Source organism: Diadema antillarum, unplaced genomic scaffold, assembly GCF_040938485.1.
Source record: "Diadema antillarum isolate AM-2024a unplaced genomic scaffold, OU_Dant_1.0 scf00000197, whole genome shotgun sequence".
Classification (NCBI taxonomy): Eukaryota; Metazoa; Echinodermata; class Echinoidea; order Diadematoida; family Diadematidae; genus Diadema; species Diadema antillarum.
Genome location: NW_027271086.1, coordinates 2,683,747 through 2,705,191, shown reverse-complemented (window position 1 = coordinate 2,705,191; position 21,445 = coordinate 2,683,747). Strand labels below are relative to the sequence as shown.

The window sequence follows — 21,445 nt, the reverse complement described above, 5'->3', positions numbered from 1 at the left end:
CATCTGATTTTTTTCTACCAATTTGAATTTGAAATTACCATGGTAGACAAATTTCACCTTGCAATGTACAGCTTTTTTAAAAAATTCATCTTGGTAATATACAAAGTATAAAAAGTTCTTTGCGTTTGGGTTTACATAGATCGGAGGTATACTTCCTGAATCAGGGAATGTAAGGGAGCGGGTAAAGAGACAATGATTCCATATTTAGGATGATCCTAGTGAACACATCACACCCTTACCTTGAATATCATAATGAATGTGTTGGATCAAATGTGAATTGTGAATGGAGGCACTGAGTGATATAAAAAATGTGAAATAAAGTTAACTTTAAAAAAAAAATAATATCTGCACAGCGATGCTCCAAAACTCCACCAATATGCCCCCTCCCCCATTCCACATTGCACAGTTGCTGGTACATGTAGATTCTCATTGTGATGTACCATACGCATCTTTGCACCATTGAAATTGTAGAACATACATTGGCTGGTAGTCTTGTATTAAAAACTTATGGAAGTACTTGAAGTTACATGTATATCTAGACATAAAAAGCACCTTCATAGCACTGCCATTTACACCATGCATAATCTGCACAGGCAGCTAACACCAAAATGGAACCTGAGGTTAACTTCTGTTATAATAACTATCAATGCAACATTGGTTATCACTCTACACTTCTAGTCCAAAAGGTGGAACAGTTCCTTCAAACAGTATCCTCACCCTTTCCATTTGATGTTACAAAAATTGTTTCGTCAATGTGACTGAGCGAACTCCCAAATGCTCGCAAGTAATATCTATTAAAGGCATTATTTACCATTTGCAGATGAAACAAAAAGATAGCTTTAGTGCTTCAAAAGAGTTCCAAGATGTGAGTTTAGGATAGAAACATCCAAAACTTTGAATTAGTATAGTCAATGTTAAGTATTGTTAATACTGGTATACAAAATGTGAACAATAGTTATAATAAAAATGTTTCTAGACTAAACCGTCTACAGTTATGGTTTATTGAGAGAAATGGTGATAGCTCCATATATTTTAGGCTTTATTGCAGAATTTCTTACGTGTAGGATGTTTTGTAATACAACTGACCTACACATATGTATCAAATGTGATAACTAAAACATTTTTAGAATCACTGCTCCCAAAAGTAAACAGTACCCGTAATGGGAGCTTGGTGTAGATGAAAAAAATTCCTCCACACTTTCCTTGATTTTGCTCTTCATCCTCTTACATTGCAAGAAATGCTCGGTAAATGAATGGACCAGCAGTAATCCCTCCACTGTTCCAAGGTGGAATATGTTATGAGAAGCTCACTGTAGTAGCCACATACATGTATGGCATCATATAGGACTGTCGCCTATTGTATGTTGACAGGCGCATGTGCAAGCGCAATGGAGGACAGTGTTAATGTTAAGGGGATGCGTGTGTGACAAACCATACGCAGAGATTTGCTTTCAACGTGCGGACATCACTAGAACTTGCCAATACTCGTCTCTTCAATGCCGCACTCCTTTAAGAAAGCGATGACGTCGTCCTCGAAAGATCGGGTCCCACAGACAAGCGCCCTCATCGGTCGACCTGCGACCGTGGTCACTTCCGTCGCAATCGTCTCCTTGGTGATGTGTCCGTGCCGAACGGTCTCTCCGTATTCTTTGCTGTGTGAGTCGGGAGAGTCCTATAGTGCATCAAATATGATAGATTCTGAAGACTTGGACAAATCCTCATAATGCAATGTGCATTGCTGATGTGAAATGTCCACTATACAGAAGGCCTTTCCATACCCCCACTGAATGCATGGGATAAAATCCTAAATTGATTATTCTTTTCCCATCATAGATAGAGCAAGGCACATATGGTTTGTGTAAGGAACAAAGAAGATGCCTGAAGTACTCCTGAGATAGAAAAGGAAACACAGGGACTACCTCTGCTTAACATTACAAAATGCACACGTAATTTGAGCTGAAATGTAATGGATGCCATTGTAGTGAAAAGCGATTCATGTTCCCACATAAGCTGATGGATACAGTGCAATGCTGTCATTGTCACGTGCGTACAGCGGACTACAACATTCAAATCATGACTACAGGGAATGGAGAATAACTTCATCAAGTTGAGTGGTATTCTGGAGCTTTACATATGTGTGAACATGAGGAATTATCAAATGCTACCTTTCTATTGCTGCCACACACACAAAAAAGATCAATCAATCAATAAGATGTCATCTAATCAAACAAATATCAGAGAGCCCGACTCACCTGGGTCAGAAAGTATACAATCGTGATGTTCCAGAAGAGGGCCAGCTCGTTGAGTTCGTCTCGCAGGAGGATCTCATCGTAGGAGCGACAGGAGTAGAGGAGTCTAACCGTAGTCTCATCCCCCTCATCCTCCACGATGTGCCGTATCACTTGGATGATGGGTGTGATGCCGGTTCCTGCTGCCACCATCAGGATGCGGTCAACCTTTCAAAAAAAAATAAAGATATCAATTAGCAAAATATTACAAGCTAACAGGTGTCCGAAACCAATCAGCTTAAAATCTAATTTTTACACTCGCATCCTTTCGCTCAAGCATACACCTACACCAACACATTATCACCCACACACATGTGGTGGACCTACAAAAATTACAATTAATAAATGATCTAAAGCCATGAGGTGTGGCAAATCTATCAACTTAAAATCTTATTCCTAAACTCGCATCCTTGCATTCATGCACATACCAACATCTGCACATGCACAGTGGACCTTAAAATACAAACATAAAAAGATGATCAGTTAATAAACGATTCAAAGCCAACAGGTGTGACATATTTGTAGAGTTAAAAACTTGTTTTTAAACTTTTTAAAATCTTTTTGTGTGTGCACACACTAACACCCACACGCACAAACATAATGTTCAATCTACTATATCATACAGTGTGAATTGACTTTATCTTGGGAAGTTGCTACGTATGGCAGTGAAATGTTATTTTAGCTCTTATCAAGGATAATGATACAAGATGTTCTATTTTGCCTTTCCTGAAAGTTATATCAAAGAGGAGTTGCCACATGTCATGACCCAAGTTTGGCTCATATCAGTTTCACATTTGAGTTTAAAAGAATGAGCTGAAAAAGAGTGATTTCAACCAAACAAGAAAGAGATTTCAGGATGGGTCTAGGGTAATTACCCCCTGGACAATTACCCCAAACCCTTCCCCTGAAACTAACCCTAATTTGAATCCTGAACCTAATCCTAACCCTAACTGAAACTCTAACCCTAAACCTAACCCTAATCTTAGCGGGGGTAATTGCCCTCATACATTGTACGTTCAGGATTTATACTCTAAGTATCAATGCTACCTACATGTATAGCTTAGTTATTGATCGCCAATTCTACTACTCGCAAACTTGTCTTGCAACTCTCAATGAAATAGTATCTTGTAAGGTGGGCCACAGCCTTTTCTTCTATTCCAGTAGATTCAGCCTGCGCAAGGTTGGCTGTATAACGTTACACTTGCTGGTAGCAGCACAATGTACGAGATTCGGCAACAAGTGATTCTACCTTATTTGGAAGGTACGTCAACAATCCAAAGGTTCCTCTCCATTCAACATGGTCTCCAACTTTCCAATGGCTGATATACTGAGACATTGCACCGTGTTCATATAACTGAGAGTATTAAAGAGAACAGAATTTAAGACATAATTGCAACCATCATGTCAATGATTCTTGCGGTGAATTGTGTAGTAATGTTAATGGAAGGCAATTTGTCAATCAGCTGCAATACAGTACGCGCAATAAGAAACGCCTCCGTCAATTTCGTTTTCCAACGAAAGTTCGTTATCGATCGAGTAGCAACGAAATTTGGACGAAATTTGGACGAAATTTCGTTATCGATCCAGTAGCAACGATTCTGACGCTTTGTGGACGCATTTCACGCACGACCGCCCGCTCAATTTCGTTCGGCAAATGCGTTGCTCGTTCGGAAAATGCGTGTTCGGAGCTCGGCAGTTTCGTCCAAATTTCGTTAAAAGCGTCCGTGATCCAAGGCGCACATGGAATACAGTACACACGTGTGTGTGTAGTGGCCACATCCACAGCCGCTAGCCGGCAAGAATCACTGCAAGATTAGACTCAACAAGTACTAGTAGTAGCACAGCGGTCGGGAATGAGAACAGTAGACAGGCGTGGAATTCACCTGATTCACATAATACTATTAAGAATGGTAACATGTATACATACATCGATGCCGTTTTCATTGAAGCAATTTGTAAAAGTTTAGTTTCCCTTACCCTAGCTGTAAGTACGGCACCGTTAGCAGATTATTCACTGCATTTGTAAGTCACCTGATACATCACATGTTGGTATGCGGGCTGCATGTAACCAGGGAATGTGCACGTGTGGGAAAGGCGAGTGCGCCGTATGTGCGTCGCAATTGCCATGGCATGGCTCGCTCGGCTGAACGAAACAGAGATATGTACGATACATGACAAGACCCAGTAGTAAGGCCTACTAATTGTTCACGTGTTGTTTTTTGTTTTTTTACAAGCAGAAAATAAACAACTGTTGATCATGAAATAGACTAAATTACCAATCAGAGATCATTCGGGTTCATAGTATTTAAGAGAAATCACGCAATTTTGGCGAGGGTGAACCCACAGGAACCCACAGGAACCTTATCGTAGAATGCCGACCAAAAAGAAAATGGTTTCACTAAAATTGCGTGTACGTAAAATCCATTTGAGTATAGAAAGAAAATTAACCCCCAAAAAGAGGAAAAAAGAAATTAGAAGGATTTGTTCGCCGTTATTTGGTCATTAAATATATTTTCTTTCTTCAGCAATTGCGCGTTACATTGCCCGTTTTTTTTATTGAATCAGGGCCCTGTTGCATAAAACCCTTACCGCTGGACTTACCGCTCCTTTCTATGCGGTAAGTCTTAAATCAGCGGTAAATTTTATAATCATTGATGCTGACGGTAGTTACTATTGAAATTCAATGGTAAGTTTTATGCAACGGGCCCCAGAAAAGCAAAAAAAAAAGTAATATTCAAAACAAGACAATAAGTTTAATTCTTAGTTTGATATCGTTTATTTCTTTATTGGACAGAGAGATAATTCAGACGGTACGTGGAATTTTCAAAGCGACTAATTCAGACTGATTCTTAGTTTGACTTGGCTCTTTCTTTCTTTCTTTTTTTATTTTTTTTTTTTTGGGGGGGGGGGGTTGAGGTTCATGTTCGTTGTACCCATGCACCCATAAGGTTCATTAGGACGAAAATGAAACATTCAGATACACGCGACTTCCCTATCGATATATACACGAAAAATAGATGTTCGTATAAAATGTGATAGTCAAATTATGATTCATAATTCGAAAATGCACGAATGTTTGTGATTGGATAGGTGCGTTATTGTCGGATTAGCAAACCTTCGGAGTACTGTAGTATCGAGCCTGTTGTATTCAAGGATAAACGAACTTTTGAAATAATGAATTTTATATTCAGAGTAAGACAATAAGTTTAATTCTTATATACCTGTAGTTTGACATCGTTTATTTCCTAGTTGTGAAGCGGGAAGCGAGAGATAATTCTGAAAAGAAGTATATATACAGTCATGCAGACGGAACGTGAAATATTCAAAGCAGCTATGAGATTAAATCTTAAGTTGTTTATTTGTTTGTTTGATTGCTTGTTTGTTGTTATGCTCAAGCGTTGGTGTAATTATATATACATTTTTTTTTTTTTGGGGGGGGGGGGGAGGCATTTTTGTAGTACCCAATGCACGTATCATAAAGTTCGCTGATGCGAAAGTGATAAAATGTTCCGTAACACGCAAATTCCTTACACCTTGTAGATGTTCGTACCTAGTGTGAAAATAAAATGTATTACTATTATTTTGTTTCCCCCATTGTTCGATGGGTATAGCAAACCTTCGGAGTGTCAATCCTTTCGTTTTCGGATAAACGAACTTCCTTAACTCACAACACCATGTTTCAGAGTAACAAACTAGTCATTATTTTATTCGGGCATTGGGAATAGTTCAGGAATAAAATATAGAAGGGAGGAAAATCTTTAAGGCAAGAATTACGATGGATTCTTAGTTTGAAATCATTTATTCATTTCCGTGGTGTTCATTATTCCGAAAAAAAGAAAACGGGTGCGCTATTCCGATGGTTACGGCGTTATTTCGAATCCGAAACACGCATATTCCTTGTGCCTATCCATGTTTGTTGATTCGAAAATGTAATCATGCTGCGGGTAATTGCTATAGGGGGCCATATATTGTTTTATTTCTGTCTATATTGTTATATTATTATTATCATTATTATCATTATTATTATTATTATTATTATTATTATTATCATTATTTTTATTATTATTATTATTATCGTCTTTAACATTATTAACCAATGTTTTGATTAACGAGCATTTTGTGGGCTGTTTTTTTTTTGTTTTTGTTTTTGTTTTTTTTTTTTGGGGGGGGGGGCATTGCCCGATTAGCAAACCTTCGGAGTGTCAATCCTTTTGTTTTCGGACGAACGAACTTCCTTACCTCAGAAGAAGAAATCAGTGTAACAAACTAGTCATTATTTTATTCGGGCATTGGGAATAGTTCAGGAAAGAAATATAGAAGGGAGGAATCCGAAACACGCATATTCCGTGTGCTTATACGTCATGTTTATTGATATGCTGCGGCTAAGGGCCTATTGGAGGTCGTTATACCTTTCGTTTGGTGTACGATTTCTTTCGTTTCATATCACTTTATTTGTTCCTTTCATATTCTGAAATATTTAAAGGTAATCTTTCAATTGCCTCGCACTGTGTATATATACATGCATTTTCGTAACGGCGATTTCGCGCTTTGCTGCAGTATTTCGAAGGGTGTTTGATGCCAGCCGCTTCGGTGTGCTCTGTGGTAATGTTTATGTGGTTGTCAGGGAGGTTGTTGATACTTTGTCTGTTGACATTTATTTTCGTACAGGCATGGGCGGATCCAGGAATTCTGTACAGGAGGGGGGAGGGGCGCAACTAATATTTCTGGTGCCACTTCCGGGTTTCACTTCTATTTTTTTTTTCCACGATAAATAAAGGGGGCGTGCGCCTCATGCGCCCCCTCTGGATCTGCCACTGCTACGTGTTTATCTCGAGTGATGGTGATCGTGTTTCTAAATGTTTATAAAAAAAAGGACAAAATTATCCGAGTGATGCCTGATGATAGTGCAAGTGATGATAATCAACGATGCTGATGTAAAAGACGGCTTGCTGTGGATGCTGAGCGTACGTGCCCTTCGTTTATTTAAATAAGTTTTCCCTCTTTTACTCTTCTTTCCCCTCCCAAGAATGATAAAAAAAGAAAATACCTACACCTCACAACAAAAGGAACCACGTGTGAACAACCATCGTTAAGTTCAATCGAAATGTTCATTATTAGCAAAGAATAAGGGGAAAACACGAGTGACGGAAAATGATAGAAGCGACGAGATTGTCTTCTTGTGTATGAATGCGGTCTCTTGGGATTGGAAAAACCCCACCCTCTCCCTTTGTGGAAATTTCCACAAAACCAGGTGCGTGCCAGACCCCAGGTGCCAGACGAAAGAATGCGCGCATTTGGTGTAGTATATCGATCGAAGAACTCGCGGGTGAGTTGAGTTAAAGGAATCATTGCAAAGATGTTCTGATGTTCTGGTTCCCGAACTGTAAAAAGGAATTGATTAATCACTCAAAAATGCAATCACAGATTTATATGAAAAGTCTCATATGCCTAGACAAATTCACTGAGATGTCCTATGTGATGCAGCCACCACCCGATTAAACGGCAAAATCATGACAATAAAATTTCACGCTCATCAAAACTGCCTATTACTTTTCATATGAATTTTGGTTATCAACACTCGTTCGTGGATTTGTTTGTTTGCATGTTTTGTGTGTATTATTCCTCGATCCTGAAAGACGTAATAATTATTCGCATCGAACGTAAACTGTTTACCGTAACTAAGCCTATGGCGCATTCGATCCATTCAACTTGCAGTAACCTTTAAGGCAGTACAACTGTAGTAGCACATGGTGCATTCTTTTGAACCACGTGTTTCGCATATCGGCACATCCAAACACATTAGCGATCGTCCTTATGGCAAACTTTCCGATTACAGTCAGGGGAGAAGAAATCGTAATACTGTACATGTACTTACGAAAGTGATTATGCTTAAGATCAAATAAAATGAAGAAGTTTGAAAACAACTTGGCAACACTCAATCAAGTTTTGCATTCTCTCACACAAAAGCTCTCTTGAGAAAATGAAAGCATTCCCTCTCCCCTGCTAGATAATGGAAGTTTTCATTACTAGCCCAGCAAGTTTTGGGAGTGTACATGAATGTTTTTAGGATAGAGTCAAAAGGGACCTAAGTTTTCGATCATAGCAGAATCTTCGTCAGAAGCAAAATGGCAAATAGGCAGAAAAAGCAACCACACACATGTAAAGCGACTTCACACAACAAGAACAGTCAGGAACAGGCAAGGGACAAGGAACAAAGAAAACAAAAGGAGAGGGTAGGATGTCATGGGCAAGGAGCCCAACAGGTAAAGGGAGGGGGATTAGAGCAGGAGGATGGACAGACAAAAGGCAGGGGAAGGTTAGTAATGGTCGTGAGGGCCAGGGGGCAACCATTGAAGGAAAAGGATGAATATTGAGGCAACATCAAACAAGATAAGGAACAACAGAGAGACAAAGAAAGGTAAAGAGTGAAATAGCAACAGCAAAGGGGGGGGGGGGGGGTGAGCAAACAGCAAGCCCTAGAAAGGATCTGTACAAGTACCAAGAGGAGGCAACAAAATGAAAGTTAGAGTCAATCAACAAATGCAATTAACCATATCAAAGTATGGTAATATTAATACAGCAATAATGATGATATTGACAAAACAAATTAGAATAATCATTAAAGCACATAAAAAAAGGGGGGACACAAAGTCCATGGGAGAGAAAATGTATACTTGCAAAGCAAGTATCAATAGGCAAATTAAATACGTTTCAAAGAGCTGGTTCATATGAAATCACCTTTGATTTATGATTTTACAAACAAGAATTTTCATCGCTTACTTATTTCTTTTATTACTTTAGTAATGTCATGATATTTCATGATGGTATGTGTTCTGTCTTTACATGGCAAGATAGGGGTTTTTTTTTCATCCAGGGTCAAAAGAAGAAAGTGATAGAAAGATAACTGAAAGGATAGAATGGAACACCTACTCAGCAGGCAACACTAAAACAGCCCCCAGGGCCAGGCCATGTCGTCAGTGTCACTCTCGTCTTAGATCATTACAGGCCTACATTGTACATGTATAGGCTACTCGTTTCGTACTCGTCATCGCCAACGTCATGATGGTCGGTCACACGAAATAAATTGCATCATCATAAGAGCTCTTATATCAACACCACTAGATAGTGTAGATTCATTATCATTATCACTATCATTCCAGTCGATCTCATCCACCGCGAAACCCTCAAAATCCTCAAAATCATCGTGGTTAATACTCTCACAAAACACATCTGTAAACGATTCAGACATCGCAGACCTAGCTACACATCTTGCACACAAAAATGAAATGGAGGTGGAAAACTACGATGAATACACAAAAAATATCGACGATGGCATTTTACCGTAGCAGAAAATACACAGAGTATCTTGCACCGGAAAAAAAAAATGGATGTGGAAAACTACGATGAGGAAAACTAGGGTGAAAACCCGATGCGTGAAGACGAACGATGAAGACACTTTACGGTAAAAATACTTACACGGAAACAAACGAGTGGGTACGATATTCTCGCACACACGAAGATAATCGACACATCGTTCAATCGAAAAACTCAACAAACACTCGAACAAAAACTCACCCCAAATTGTGGCAAACACGGTAATCACTTAATAAAAATGAGAAAAAATACTCTCTAAAGTATGATTGTACTCTGAAAAGAAAGGGATACAATGATACGAAAGCAAAAGAGAGAAAATGAGAGAAATGGACGGGAAACCTAGAGAACTTCGACGAAAGAAGAGCTAGCAATTCGCGATTAGAGCTAACTTTCCTGTGTGTGTGTGATCGCGTGTAAAGGGTTGAAAGCGTTGAAAGCGCTGAAAGCGTTGAATGCGTCCACAGCTTCGGAAAAGCGTTCGGGGATTTCGTTGAATTCGTTGAATTCGTCCAAAATCCGTCCATGAAGTCTGGACGCAAAAAGCGTTGAAAACGTCCCCGACGAAATCAACAACGAAAAAAGCGTTGGGACGAAATTTGGACGCACTTTCGTCGGGCGTTTTCTATTGCGCGTACTGTAGCTATGTCCTTTATTGCCATATCTCTTTTTCAGATGCAACTTTATGATATCAAATTAACTTCCAGTTTCATCTACAATGTACACTATCAAACTTTACAGCATATATGGTACTCTCTATTGCTTTTATTCCAATACTCACATTTATTTCAATGAGTTCACAATTTTTCTTTCTTTTAGAGATTGCAAAGGTGAAATTAACAGGCTGAAGAAGAAGAATACTACATAAAAATGACAGTCATATACACTTATCCTTCCTTTTCTTGATCTATCACAGTTTTGAAACTAAAGAGTTTGCAAATGTAAAACAGAGCAAATATCAAATCACAACATGACTATCTGAAACAAGTAAATGGCCCCTTTGATTGTAAGGTATGTACTGATACACATGCATTTCATAACAGGAAAGAAAACGCTATTCAAATAAGGCAACAATTAAACAAAAATGTTTTTGGTCACAGATTCACCATCATCCTTCAAAGCTCCAAGTTCTCCAAAAAAAAAAAGCATAAATATCATGAATATCACATTTGATCCCAAACCATTGACTCTATAGAGTCCAATATCAAAACATAATTCAACATTTCGAGATGTACCTATAGTATTAAAGACTACACGCTAGCATTACCACAATCTGCACTCAGCAGCATAATGCACTTCTTATACTCATACTTTCACAAATAATAAAATAGCAACCATGACAGTGACAGCCAATCAGCTACAGGGATTTCTAAGCATCATCACGGAAGCAACAAATTATTGTATGTGTAAGTGATTCTCATCGGAAGTCTCGTTCGTGCACTTTCAGGCTCCATACGTGTAGATTGACATTTACTGATCTCTCGGCAGTGAGGGTGTGTCATTACCTTAATGAGAACATCAAAATGGCCTGAGGAGTCTGGTGGTGAAATGGGTGTGTACTGCCTGGTGATGATGCTTCCATTAGCGTTACCCCTGAGAGAGGAAAGCAAATTTGTAAGGATCAAAATGTGACAGTGCATCACAAACCAACAAAAAGTTGCATATCCTGATTTTGCGTGAGGACTCAAAATAGATGAAATGGGTGAACCTAGTGGTCAATCTTCAGTTTTTTATATTTTTTTGAAAGAGCAATGCTTCGTCTATGTAAATCTAAAATTTGAGTTTATAAGGTGAATAGGATATTGCATTTTCAGCAGTTTTTACAGAACACTTTATTTTACAATGGTGAGATTAGGTATGTCTTAGAGACCCCTTTTCATTTCATAAAGACCTGTTACACACTGTTCTCATTCAAATGTGATGACCTTTGAAAGAATAGTTCTACTTTATTGAAAGTTAGTATCAGTCATGAATAGAATCTGCCTTATAACCCGTTGACGACGGACTGATTGTGCTATCAACATGCATTTCCCATAGACACCTGCCCGAGTATTCTCGGAACTTGTCTTCAACAGGTTAATGAGGGTATAAATTACAGCTTAAAGGGATTGTACAGTTCTGGTTGAGGTGAGGATTTAGCTTTTAACGTTTTGCGAGATATTCAGAAACCACTCCCTGAGATGTCAAAGAGCATGCAATTCTAAGGGGTATCAAGAGTTTATTTGATGAAAATCAGTTTTGAAATGGCTGAGATATCAAAAAACAAGGTGAAATAAAGAGATCAGGCCATGCCTTTTATCATTATCACTTTTTTGGATATCTCAGCCATTTGAAAACCAATTTTCATCCAATAAACATTGAATCCTTCTTAAAATTACATGCTCTTTCATATTTCATAAGAGGTTTCTCATTATCTCACTTAGGAATGTTATAAACCTGAATCCCCACCTCAACCACAACTGTACAGGCCCTTTAATCTAATAATCCCTTAACTGTGGTTATCAGAGGGTTTTGCATCCTGCCTTTTGTCCTATTCATTGCACAGCACACAACCTGGTGAAATTAAGCATTTAAATGTGACCCGCTACAACAAAATGATCCTAAAGTCGGGCGAAGTCGATTATTTGAAAATTGCATGACACAATCCCCTAATCTTTCTGCTTTAAATTGATATACAACACATCTTATAAAGATAATCGGCTGCGGAGATATCGATGTTTAAAAGAGAGCATGTCAAGACGTCTGGGAAATCAGTGTTTCGAGAAAAGCGCCCTAAAAGTTCTCCTTGCGACGCAATCACGATCACGGTACACGCAAGGCAGTATTCACCTCCAGACAATAGAAGGTAAGCCCTAGGCAACCCCCGAAATGCTCATTCAAACACAGCGTCGGCGGTCTCCTCACCGACCAATCAGTGACCAGGATGCCAGGAGAAGCCGCTGGGCCGGCTGGGCATAGCGCACCCCGCCAGCATGCACCAGTCGACTGGGCAGTGTGCGAGCTTCACGCTTCGCTTAGCGGCAAGCGGCAAACTGACCAATGAGATCACGCTGGTCGTTGTTAGGGGCGGAGCCTATGTGTGGCGCTCAATCCAAATGTTCGAATCAGTTTCTGCTTCGTTGAAACGCCAAAAAACATGGCCCAGAAAAACGCTATTTTTATGGTCTTTCCTTTCATCATTTTGCTTCAAAATTTCGACAGATGATAGAAGACATTTCATACTCTAATGATATGTCAAATTCAGAAAATCGTAAGTTTTGACCGATTTTGATGCTCTGACTTCAAACTCGATTTTCACGGCTTCGACCGTGCGCGACTTTAGGACCAGTTTGTTGTAGCGGGTCACAAATAGACCGGAAACTTCAAAGGCTCTTTTCTAAACAAGGACCTTTCCAGAGTGTGTACTTTCTCTCCATTATTTAGGTAGGTGAGGAAGGTCCAGTTGTATCAAGTTATATGATCATTTGTGACCCTGCACCTCAAAACAAACAAAAAGTCGCCTGACATGAATTTTTAGTTAAGATCATATTCTGAAAGAACAGACTTTAAGCTTTAAAATGGTGTATAACTCAAATCAAATGGACTCTCCTAACCTATCTAAATATTGGAAAGAAAGCACAAACTCAGGAAAAGTGTGAGCTGAGAAAAGAGGCTCTGAAGTACAGTGTCTATTCAAGCGCTTAGTCTTTACCAAACTGTGCTGGCTGTGCGATGAATGGGACAAAAAACAGGAAGTAAACCACCAGAGTAACAACAATGAAGGGATTATTACATTAAACTGAAATTAAGTATGCCTCATTAACACACTTTGTCCATGATTAACGCCAACTTTCAGAGTAGTAGCACTATCCCTTCAAAAGTGATTAGAGTTGAAAGTAAAGAGTGTGGACAAGGGTTTTCAGAAATGAAAAAGGGATTCTAAAGACACACCTAATCACATTATTCTACCAAAAATGTTCGAGATAAACTGCTAAAAAACACACTTTCCTGCCCGTTTTATGATACCAAATTTTAGCATAATGTAAATGAAGACCCGCTCTTTCAGAAAATATGAAAAAGTCAAGTTCGACTAGTTTGATCCATTTCACTTATTTTCAGTCCTCACGCAAAATCAGTGTGTGCGACTTTATGTTCGTTTTGAGGTGCACAGTCACATTTTAAAGCTTACAGTCTGCTCTTTCAGAATTTGCCCTTAACTAAAAATCCATGTCTGGTGACTATTTGTTGGTTTTGTGATGCAGGGTTACAAATTATTTCTACTTAGGGTGTACACGTGAGCAAGAAAAAAAAAGGCAATTCTCACTAGCTGACAAGACAGCAAGCATCTCATCATTTCTGTACTTTCATGAAGAAAACGAGTTGACATATTGAGAAATATAAATGTGAGAAGTTAGACAAGATTTGTATGTGATAATATGAAGGGTCAAAGCCAAAAAGAGCACATTGAAATGACAGTTGATCAGCTACTGAAATATTTTGGTAACATTGTCATTTTAGTGTGTGTTCAATGTCCTCCTATTGCAATATCGTCATCATAAACAATTTTCCAATTGATTGAAAAATCAATTAAAGAAATACAAGAAGAGTGATACAGCATTTTTAAGCCTTGCTCGAGACACACAAAAATAACAAGTGACCCGGGGGTCTTGCGCTCACCAGAGTATCGCAAATTCACCTTTCACGCAGTCACTAATCTAAATTACACACTAAAATTTGACCAGGCATCCTCAAGTCAAAGATGAAAATGTATAATCAGGGCCAAAATTTCGTAGTATCAATTTTAGCTTTATCACTTCTGGTTCAAGAGAAGAAAATTTTTAAAGATTCCTTACTTTTGGGGGATTGGGGGATTTTGGGGGATTAGCTCAGGTGAGCTAATAAATCTACAAAACAGGGCAGATACAGTGCTCTCATCTCAAGTATGAAACACTTCAAAGATCACAATCCAATTATATAGTATGTCTGATACTGATCAATATTGGCTACCTTCAGTGGGCCAGCAGGTAATGTTGCCTCTGTTTATTCAATTCAGAAAAAAAGGAGAGAAAATACATTTTATGAGTCACTTAAGCCATTGAGGATAGGTCCCAAGTATACTTGGGCAAGTGTCTACAGGAAAAGCATGTTGTATCAAAATCAGTCAGTCCAGTTTAGAAATAAATGCCAATAGCTAACCTGAGAATAATGTGCTTAGCAATAGACAGGTTCAACTTCTGTCTGGAAGGTAAGGCAAATCTGTAGATGGCTGTATTCCTGCAAACTGGAGTAATAGACTTCAACTCATATTCCCTGTACTCGGAGGGGTCCATGGCTGAATCTCCAGAGCCCGTCTGTGATAGACACAATGATTCAAAGGTTAACATTGGTGGGAAAAACATCATAAGGTTGAAGATGATGCTAAATAGGTCTCATTTCACATTCATTGTGAATAACAATACCCGCGGACCATCAATGAAAGTGATTATACACATCTTATGATGCAAAAGATTTCATTTAAAAGCTTTGTTGGTAGAGGTCTGGAGAAAGATAAAGGCTCATGGATTAAAACCGCAATGCTTACATCTTATATCAGCACAAAAAATGATAGTCTTATCTTAAGGAAAGTTATCTTCAAACTTTTATTATAGTTGTAGCGCCTAGACTCAACAACAGTAACACTCTTAAAAAAAAATGAGGAACATACGACCAATCATTGGTCCCTTTTCCTCTGGAATATTTTTCTCAGGTGGTTCTTTCAAAAGGTAACTACATCGTAGAATGATGGTACCTTTGCTATGCCCTTGAGTAAGCAGGGCTTTTCAAGGAAGAACTTCAATTTTCCTGAAATAATGCAATTTGACTTGAACAACATCAATACTTTGGAAACTGAATCTATGAACTAATACATGATTGTGTTATCAATATATCACAAGAAGAAATTCAATAAAAGAGCAACAAACGAATGTCAATTGACAGATGTTGAAGTTCTTTTTTTTTTACTTACTTTCTTTCTTTTTTTTAAGGACATCTAACCTCATTTTCTAGCCCCTGCTCAGGGCCATGTTTTCTCCGGCAGTCCCTCTTCCACAGCGCTACCTCTTGGTCATGAATGTCAAAGACGCAGACTGCGCAGCCGGATCCGCAGCAGGAATCTGGAGGGGGTGTGGCTGGGCGGAGACACTGGCAGCTGTCACACACATCTGGGTCCAATGGTCTCTTTATATCTCCCATGACTGAAGTATGAAATTTGTGATTATTCATATGACACGCATATATTGAAATTTCAATAACAAAGCTGAGGACAATGCCAAGTGAGCCACTATAACACATCAGCACAAAATGCTTGACCCCGTTATAAGGCTTGAGTAATGGAACATTTTCAAGTTTATGATAAATGTGAATGACTTTATAATAGTAAATTACACTATAACACAATTATGAATTGTGGGAATTACATGACAGAAGTTACAGACTAGTCGCAGTCAGGGAGATATCATTCATTTCCAGAAATTTATCCACATTATTCATCATCATTTTTTTTTTATTAGAACAGAAATTGAAGAGAAATCATTGTAGTCCCATGTACCAAAATCTGTGTTGGTACTTTTGATTGTAAACTGTCCCCATCACGTTTTTATATTTTTCATTTGCTACTCAAATACAAAAAAGAACAATAAAAATTAGTTAATCAATCATTAGCAAAAGCAATAACAGCAGATCATTTTAGGACAAGAAAGACCGAGAACTACAAGTACAGCACTGCAGGAAAAAGTATAGGCTGCGTGCTGTTAAAATGAAACCCAAATCGAACATGCATACCTGACTCTGAGCTGTGAGGAAACTTTTCCTGGCCGGGGGTTAACTCTTTGTGATATTCTCACTCTTCGTCTCCACTTTTCTGCCCTGAGGTCTGGACTTGTCCTGGGAGGCACCGAGCATCATGCAGGTCCACCAAGACATTCCTTCCTCGACAACCTGCTTGCGCGGCTCCTCCAAATCGGGGCAGCTGCCTGAGTCACGCTTTCTCTTCTGACTCGGTTTGTTTCCTATCATAATAAATTATGGAGAAATTATCAAAGGTACACACATATCAAGAAGTGACATATGTTATCAAGAATACACAACATCTGCAGGCATTTTGCCTACTTCTGTTTTTAATGTTAACAAGGTATTATGAAAGGTACAAACATTTACAAAGAACTTATGTCAATGCTGTAAGCATAATTATACTATTACATCATCTTTAGCCTGCTATCATGGTTGCACAATCAAATGTAAGATCTTTCTCTCCTTGTCAAAGAAAACTGATTGACCTGACACCCCACCCTCCCACTTTTTTTTTTAAATATCGAACTGTCACTGTACTTAAATGATCATAATTATTATGGCTCTTGACTTTGATAACCTAACCTCAAAGACATGAGAATTACCTATCAAGACAATTGAGTTTACAGACATTTTAATTCTTTAACACTTGAATGAATTTATACAAATTTTGGTAAGATTCTTACATACAGATTATTTAAGTTTTCTAACAAAAAACAAGCTGTAACAAGAAGTTGGTAAATTTCTTTTAAAAGTAAAATATGAAGAGAAGAATTCAGATTGACACCATAGTCAATAAAAAAACAGTCTAAAATCCCACTTTAGGTAGATATCTCTATTAAAGTAGGCATAGTACTCCATGTGTAGACTTTATACAATGTACTTTGTTTATTATTCTTTCTGTTATCAAAGGTTTGACATAATTTGTCCAATCTTTTGTCAGGCTTTCACTAAACTCACTTTTGGCTACCATTCGACATTCTGCAGTTTGGCAGAGGCAGGGCTGCACAGGAACCCATTTTTTCCACTGGTCCGACCTGTCCCTGTCAGACCAGTTGATAGGCCTACCCAGTTTTTCCATTTTTTACTGGTCCAAACCTAGATTAACTAATTCTGTTAACTTTTTGCAACTGACCCCAACAGTGAATTTTTTTTATATTATTATTTTTTTTATTTTTTACTGGTCTGGGACTGTTGGACAGGTGCCAGTGTAAGGCATTGGCAAAGTTTCAATATTTTCTCTTGTCTTCCATTTATACCAGTTACCAGGTACATCACCAACAAATAATGGCTTACACATACATAACTCACAACCTTCAATTTGCTACACAATTACACGACCATTCCTTGCCAACTGGAGTGTGACCAGGGGCATGATTGGTGTAGCTAGGGTCTATGACATTAACCCATTGAGGACAGATTGATTTTGCTACAAAACGCATTTCCCATAGACACTTGCCGAGTATACTCGGGACTCGTCCTCAACGGGTTAACAACATAATGAAATTGATAGACTCGCACAATATAATCTCCTTGTTGATTTAGACCTGGGCTCTTACAAATGTTAACTCTTTATGTGCAACGTTCGCATGCATGACTCAGTCGACGGCGTGCCCAAACTGATCGATAAATCACCAAATGCCTTAGGACAATGTAAGTTTCACTCATGATTCCATTCCTCTCACACGTATCTTGCATTGTGTGGTAATTGAATATCAAGCAGTGTTCTCTTATTGGATTTTCGGGTAAATTCTAGTTTCTGTCACTGTTCTGTGCGCAAAAGGCATGCATAGACAATCACAGTGGCGCGAAAGTACACTAGCACTTAAGTAATATAGCTAAAGGTTTCGGTATAATCGTGATATAGTCCCCACCATAGGCCCCACCGCAGTGCGCATGCACCCGCGGACTAGGGTTAGGGTATAGGGTTAGGTAGGGTTGTATTTAGTACGGACACGCAGCGGTGGGGACTATATCACGATTATGCCAAGGTTTCTACTGCCAGTACTGGTCATTTGAAAGAAAAATAATCATCTATTGGATGACAGATTTTTCTAAAAGTTTACATCAAGCAAAGCAGCACTTGGAATTTTCTCTAATGTTAACTACACATGTATTACAACTTAAAATTATTGCATGTCCAGCAAAACAAAAAATTATAGAAAATTGCAGGAGATGAAGAACAGAATGTTTTCCCAAAGCATACCTGCGTTGCAGTCTCAGAATAATGTGGCACACAGGGAGTCGAGTTTAATGGCACGAAAAGAGTTGACTTCCCTTGTTACTGCATTTGCACTTGGTATTCATCAATGGCTAATGCCAATGGTATTTCACACGCCACGGTGCGTCAATAAGCACCGATATACTGGGCCGTAAAGTGCACAAATGCCGTAAAAGTAAACCTGCAAAATTAGGTCGATGAGTATAATTCTTGTACGCAGTACAGTAACGAGTAGCTGTTCTAACCTTCGGCATATTTTTGCTAGTTTGCAGCGCAATGAATTCCGAATTCCGCGCCTGTGCTGTGGTGGCACTGACAGCGCTGTGCCAACAGTCACAGCACCCAGTACTTCGGCGACGAAAATTGAGCGGTCGTTGGGGTGCAGCCGCAGCAGTAGTCTAGCTCTACAGGATAGAGAAGCAGCCGGCAGCCCGTCTACTATAACGTCACGTAGAATATTCCCATGGACTTTTACATGCCGAATCATAGTAACTCACCATCCATCCCCTTCTTTGAAGCTATTTGAGTTTTCAAGTGGTCATAAGTGTAATCAGTTCGCAGAAGAATATGGATGAACAGCAACACAGCAGAAGGAGGCAGCAGCTTAACAGTCCTTCCCGATCGATCCCCAGCAGACCTTCAACGCTTCCGGTTTTCGCAAAGGATCAACGGATCTACGGAACAGTAAACGTAGAGGGCAGCAAATGCTCTTCCTTCATCAGAGCCGCGATCGCGAGCGAGAGCCATTTGTGACCCCTGCACCACAAAACAAACTAAAAGTCGCCAGACATGGATTTTTAGTTAAGGTCAGATTCTGAAAGAGCAGACTCTATGCTTTAAAATGATATATAACTCAATCCAAATGGACTCTCCTAGCCTATCTAAATATTGGAAAGAAAGTACGCACTCTGGATAAGTGTGAACTGAGAAAAGAGGCTCTGAAGGACAGGGTCTATTCAATCTTTACCAAGCCGCGCTAGCTGTGCCCTATGACTGGAACAAATGACAGGATGATAACCATCAGAGCAACAACAATGAAGGGATTACTCAATATCGGATTAGGCTGAAATTGTGCATGCTTTATTAACACATTCTGATCAATGCCAACTTTCAAAGCAGTAGCATCATCCCATCTAAAGTCACTAGAGTTGAAAATGATGAGCATGGACAGGGTTTTTAAGAAATGAAAAGAGGACTCTTTGAGAAACACCTAATCACACTATTCTACCAAAAAGTGTTTCAGAAAAACTGCTAAAAACCCAATTTCCTTTTTGTTTTATGATCCCAAACTTAAGTAATATATAGAAGAAGACTTGCTCTTTCAGAATATATGAAAAAGTCAAGATTGGCTAGGTTGACCCTATTTCACCTACAGGGCCGGCGCAGTGTTTTCAAAAGTGTGGGGGCCCACTTCCGGGTTTCATGAGCTAACAAGCAAAAAAAAAAAAAAAGAAAAAATAAGGTCCTCAGCTCATCTCTCCCCGTCCACTTCCGGGTTTCTTCAGCTGACAAGCAAAAAAAAAAAAAAGGTCCTCAGCTCATTCTCTCCCCTCCCATTTCCGGGTGTTATAAAAACAAGGTCTTCAGAGAAAACACATAACCTTACCGCCGCCATACTTTAAGATCTCTATCTATTTCTATTTTAGTGCCACTTACGTACTTCCGGGTTGAAAAAAGTGTGGGGGCCCAAAGTGATGACACCTTATGTATTCCTTTGTATGGTGCACAAAAAGAGTGGGGGCCCGAGCCCCAACGGCCCCCACGGCTGCACCGGCACTGACCTATTTTCAGCTCTCACACAAAATCAGTGCGTGCGACTTTTTGTTCGTTTTGTGATGCACGGTCAGATTTTAAACGTATTGATCTGGCATACCGGCAGGGGTCAGTTTCATGAAGTCATCGATACCAGAAGTGAATCTCAGAATGGCCAATATTATAAGTCGCTCATCATGTAGCTTTTGAGCCTTTCAAATGCTATCCATTTCATGGAGTCTCTCATAAATGTGTCTTATGAGCGAAAGGTCTCTTATAATAACGGACCCCTGGTCGACGTATTTAGAATAGTTAGAATAAAATAAACATAGCTGTTTGTGGTGTCACAATACATTACTTTGTGACATCATTTCACAAATAATACCATCAATTGGAAAGTTTCGTCATAAAATGTGACGTAATTTTTTAAATAGTACGCCATGGGGTGTCAAGTATGCCAACATTCTGACATAACTGAAAAATATAATACCTACATTATTATTTTGTATTTTTATAAGTACTTCTTTTGTAGAATAATAGCTGCTGCTAAGTAGCTACAACATTATGCTACTTGAATTCATTCATGTTTCCACCTGTATTGCCATCAAGATAACAGTGAACAAGATGAAAAGGATGGTATAGTTCTGGTTGAAATGGGGCTTCAGGTTTCCAACAATTTTTTTTTTTAACCTCATATGAAATCTGAAAGAGCATACACTTTTTAAAGTGGGACCCACCATTTATCAGAACCACTTTGTTTTACTTTGTTTTTAGATATCTCGGCCGGTTCAAAAACAATTTTCCTCAAATAAACTTTTAATTCCTGTTAGAAATGTATGCTCTTTAATAGATTTGATACTGAGTGGTTTATAATCATCTCGCAAACATTCAAAATCTGAATTCCCCATCTCAACCAAAACTATATACTATTCCTTTAAAGGGAAGGTATACGAGTATTGGTGGAGATCAGAATTGGGCTTTAACTTTTTGCGAGATACCAAGAAAACAC

General features: G+C 38.9%; 1 protein-coding gene across 1 annotated transcript; it reads right to left on the bottom strand.

Annotated features, from left to right (window-relative positions):
* Positions 1-1,468: 1,468 nt before the first annotated feature.
* On the bottom strand, positions 1,469-17,544 carry LOC139723692 (NADH-cytochrome b5 reductase-like). Its single transcript, XM_071634915.1, has 8 exons — positions 17,424-17,544; positions 16,520-16,684; positions 15,672-15,871; positions 14,835-14,989; positions 11,165-11,252; positions 3,538-3,642; positions 2,253-2,456; positions 1,469-1,672 (listed from the first exon to the last, which is right to left on the bottom strand). The coding sequence occupies exons 1-8, from the start codon at positions 17,542-17,544 to the stop codon at positions 1,469-1,471; spliced, it is 1,242 nt and encodes a 413-aa protein (XP_071491016.1).
* Positions 17,545-21,445: the final 3,901 nt, after the last annotated feature.